Below are 4,306 nucleotides of genomic sequence, written 5' to 3' on the forward strand. Positions count from 1 at the left end.
ATCTTGGTATATCAAGATAACCATCTTGTTATAATGTGTTATGGTTTCTTGTGGTTTGTCACTTTCACGGACGTTTATTACCTGGATGGCGTGATGGAGAACACAACTGAGTCTCACTATATGCTGTTTTACGAAGAAGAAATCTGCAAGAGTTAGTACTAAATAATGTTTATGAAATAATAGCGTCTGAATTCAGATTAGAGTGAATATTATTAAGTACTACTAGCTGCAACATCTGAGTACAAACCCAAAAAATTCTGTTTGTTTTTGTTTATATAGTGGTTCAGTCATGTTCTCCATCACACCATCCAGGCAATAAACTTCCATGTGAGTGACAAACCAGAAGAAATCATAACACGTTATGACAAGATGTTTATCTTGATATAACAAGATAGTTTTCTCGTTATAAGGAGATCCAGTTTCAAAATAATTTCATTCATGTGACAGCTCTACGCTTCCGTACAGCAGCATGAAAATTATTTTATAAAATGTTGACAGTGTTATCTTTCCAAAAATGCATTTGSATTATTACAAAAATGTTGATGTCACAGGCACTTTAAGAGTAATTAAAAGGTATTTATAAGGGACTTATGAGGTGGTACTTACAGGTTAATTACCAGATCTTTACAGTGTGTGTATTTGGGTACTACGAAGGTAACCATGAAGTTTTATTAAGTGACTTGTTGSTCAGCGCTGTGCCTCAGTTTGGTTTTATATCTATCAGCGTCCCCAGTAGAAACCTTATTTGAAGTTTAACCCTTTATGTGACTGAACCAATAATTAAACTTTTTTTTATTTACACAAATATCCACAGAATGTTCAAACTTACCGTGACAAACCTTTGAGTTGTCACCGTATCCTAAATCTTTGGAAACAAACACTTCCAGGTTTCACCGTCTTTCCGAACAAAACAAACAAACAAACAAACAATTTGTTTTTTGTTTCCCTTGACGTTTCTCTCACTGGTTTAAGACAAACTTTTCTTTCAAACTCCCACCACAAAGTGCACAATTCACACATCCAAGCTCACAATTACCTCATTTTTTTATCATTCACAACTAGAAGGAAACATGTCTTTTGTGTCGTGTAATAGCTCCAACATAGAAATGTGTGTTATGACCATTTTTCTCAGTGGTTTGCTGAGGATTTTACTTTGTGTTTCTTCTCTGAAAAAGTGTATTTCACTTTAATAACATCACATTTTRACTACTGGAAGCCCATCACTCATAAATCCAGTAACTGGGTTTAGGTGAAGGTGACTTTACAACAACAAACCACTAGAGGGGGCTGCTTTCCCAGTGTTCTTATATAATTCACATGAATGAYTAGATCTGTTAGTCAGTATGTTTTTAATTACTTTGTTTTTATGYTGCAMTTATMCATTTRGTGMCAGTYTAAATGAAAAARGCTACTTTTTAAGAATAGATTTATTTTGAAAGGGCACGGCTCTGACATGTCTGTTTATATGCCCCCTACAGCTCAAACGCTCCCRCCCAGTTTGTGCAGATGGGCAACGTGGTGTCGATGGGCAGCCTGGCTCCAGCTCAGCCCCCGAGCGGCGTGGCCTTCGCCCCTCACCCCTCCATGATGAGCACCGCACCGCCGCCGCCACCGGGCCCCACGCCGCACACGCACGAGGACGATGACGATGAAGACTACGACTCTTAGCTCACACGCACGCACACGCACACACACACACAAACACACACACATGCGTTCAGATTCTTCGTATTGATCTTCTGGCGGCTGCTCCAACCAGCGAAGGGAAAGACTCTTCATTTGCAGCCCGGTGACAGAAAAGCTGTAAGAGACGAAAACAAAACAAAACTTGTTGTAAATTAGATGTTTTAATTTTTTTTTTTAAGAATTTTATTTTATTGTAGAGAATTGTCCATCGCGGATGTTTTTTAACAAGTCACTTGTTAGTTAAAAAGAAAAAAAAAAAGAAAAAAAAGGGCAGTTGTCACTGTTTTTTTGTTTTCTTTTGTTGTTGTGAGCCCCTGCAGACAGGATAAGTGTAGTTTTTGTTGCAGTTTTTGTTTTTTTTTTCTCTCCGCACTTAGCTTTTTTTTTCTCAGTTCTCTATATAATTAATTTGTCAGATTGACGGGGAAATAAATGGACGAGAGGCAGTTAAAGCCTTGTTGCAGCGTTATAATACCAAACAAGCTGAGATGAGCTCAGGGGGGGTTTTGTGGAAGCAGGGCTGAAGGGGAACCCCATCATCAAATTGTTGCATCATCAGGTTAGCCTTTAGCTCATCAGTTGGAGATCAACAAGCCATATTTTCTGTTTCTAATTTTAATTTACATTTATTTCTTCATCGAGGGGAACTCCTCAGCAACAGCCCTGATTTCAAACCATGTCAGATTTCATTTGGTTCATTATTTTGACGCTAACAGCTGGAGCTTCACTATTAAATCATAGGACCATAAATTCCCCTTGAACTGCTCACAGCGACTCGTTGGACCGTGTTTTATTTTTGTCTCATCTCATTTTCAAATCTGGCCACACACACCCTTTTTTTTTCCTCTTCTGTTTTCCCTCTTTTTTATGTTGTTTTAAATGACAGCAGACACGGGGCTCCTGTTTGCGTCAGTCTCATGAAATGGTTGCGAACAGACAGTTCACACTGTATTGTAAACTTTTAATGTTCTTTTTATTTTGTATGGGTGAAATAAAGTTCTTATTTCAATAATTTTGTTTTGATTTTCTGAGATGAAAACTTGAACGACTCTTTGATCTTTTGTTTTTATTTTTTAAATTTTTTTGTCTGCTGAATCTTTGAGGTTTCACAACCGTGGGCCACATGATTTGTGATCCAGACTCCTCCTTGAAGTTCATCCTTTCTGGGTTTTGCAACATTAGAGAGAGAGAAAAGTTTTCCATGGATGTTTCGTCTGACTCACGGACAGCCTCTTGTGCGAGGCGGTCCAGGTTCGCCACACAATAAGGACTTGTTGAGTTGGACCCAACCTCTTCCCTCTTCCTTCTCTGTTTACTTTAAAGCGTCTTAACACCGCCCGGCCGACCGAGCAGCTTAGATCTGTGGCCACAAAAACAACCGCATCCTTCCTGCGCAAGCGTTGACTCAGCGGACTGTCGAGGAGGGCGGGGCTTCGGATGGTGTGTGAACTCAGGAGGAGGAGGCTGGGATCAGGGTGGAGGTGGTTGACTTTAGCATTGGTGTTCAAACAAACTGGAGCGGCAGGGGGAGGGATTGGGGAGGGGGGACCATCAGAAGGAAGCACACAGCAGCCAACGGGGCCAAAGGTGGCACTTTGATTCACATCCCCGTCCATGAAGGAGGTGCCTTTAATGCCGTCCGCCTGCTCGGGAAGACAAGGGCCGGTGTGGGTGGCAAAGAGGAATTCCCTGACCTTCTTGAATAAAAAGCTCTTTATTGTGTGGATCGTTGGAAAAAAAAGAAAAAAAGTACACGAGTTTCAGCTCCTGATCACAGGTCACGCTTAACAACTGTCAAATAACACTTTTTGTGCTTGAGGGTGTTTTTAGCTACTCCTGGGCATTCTGAACATATCGGCTCGCATTGTTGGTTCGTCTGCAGGATTACAGAACGGGCTCACCAGAAGTGTGCAAAAGAGAATTCATATCTTCTGAAGTMGGGTTCTGTGGAAAGGTTATCTTGTGACGGTTGTAATGAAGTAGGAGACAATGGTTAGACTCAAACTTTATGACAGGGCCGCGTTGATACAGAACATGAAGTATCTTCTGTGTTTTTTTCTTTAACCATCTTTTTCCCTCCTGACAAATGGCGCCCTGCTAATAATTATTAACAGGACGTTAAACCCAAGAACACATCTCCCCTGTTCTCCAAATAACCAGCATCACTAGATTTAATTTTTCTAAAACTAAACCAACATTTAGTACTTCTGCATTTGAAAAGCGTGCATGAAATAGAGCAGTCTGCAGCCTTTACAATCCAAAGAGTCATTTCTGCCTCTGGGCTCACTAATAAAATGTGTCYTGAAACTTCAAGTTTGTTGAATCCAGGGGGGCTTTTCCAACCAGAGTGTGTACATAATTATGTAGTCTAGTCCTAAAGGTGTAGTCAACTAGAATGCTCTATCCTTGTATTGATCATATATACAAATTGACAGAAAAACTGCTAAAGCTGACGTTTTCTGTCATGGGTATTAAAAACCCGTCCATCCGTTTTCTTTCACTTATCCGGGGTCGGGTCACGGGGTCAGCAGTCTAAGCAGAGACCCACACTTCCCTCTCCCCAGCCACTTGGGCCAGCTCGTCTAGGGCAGTGGTTCCCAACTTTTTTTTGGCCTTGTAT

At 40.8% G+C, this 4,306-nt stretch overlaps 1 protein-coding gene and 1 long non-coding RNA gene across 2 annotated transcripts in view; one reads left to right on the forward strand and one right to left on the reverse strand.

Moving 5' to 3' along the window:
* drap1 (DR1-associated protein 1 (negative cofactor 2 alpha)) overlaps nucleotides 1-2,698 on the forward strand; it is an 11,859-nt gene extending 9,161 nt beyond the window's left edge. Inside the window, exon 7 of the mRNA XM_014017255.1 lies at nucleotides 1,479-2,698. Within this exon, the coding sequence (XP_013872709.1) occupies nucleotides 1,479-1,668 (190 nt within the window). The 3' untranslated portion in view covers nucleotides 1,669-2,698. The remainder of the gene's footprint in view (nucleotides 1-1,478) is intronic.
* The window catches only part of LOC106523728 (uncharacterized), a 24,061-nt gene continuing 21,444 nt past the window's right edge, over nucleotides 1,690-4,306 (reverse strand). The window contains exon 2 of the long non-coding RNA XR_001310924.1: nucleotides 1,690-1,801. This is a non-coding gene — a long non-coding RNA (uncharacterized LOC106523728). The remainder of the gene's footprint in view (nucleotides 1,802-4,306) is intronic.

Source organism: Austrofundulus limnaeus, unplaced genomic scaffold, assembly GCF_001266775.1.
Source record: "Austrofundulus limnaeus strain Quisiro unplaced genomic scaffold, Austrofundulus_limnaeus-1.0 Scaffold164, whole genome shotgun sequence".
Classification (NCBI taxonomy): domain Eukaryota; kingdom Metazoa; phylum Chordata; class Actinopteri; order Cyprinodontiformes; family Rivulidae; genus Austrofundulus; species Austrofundulus limnaeus.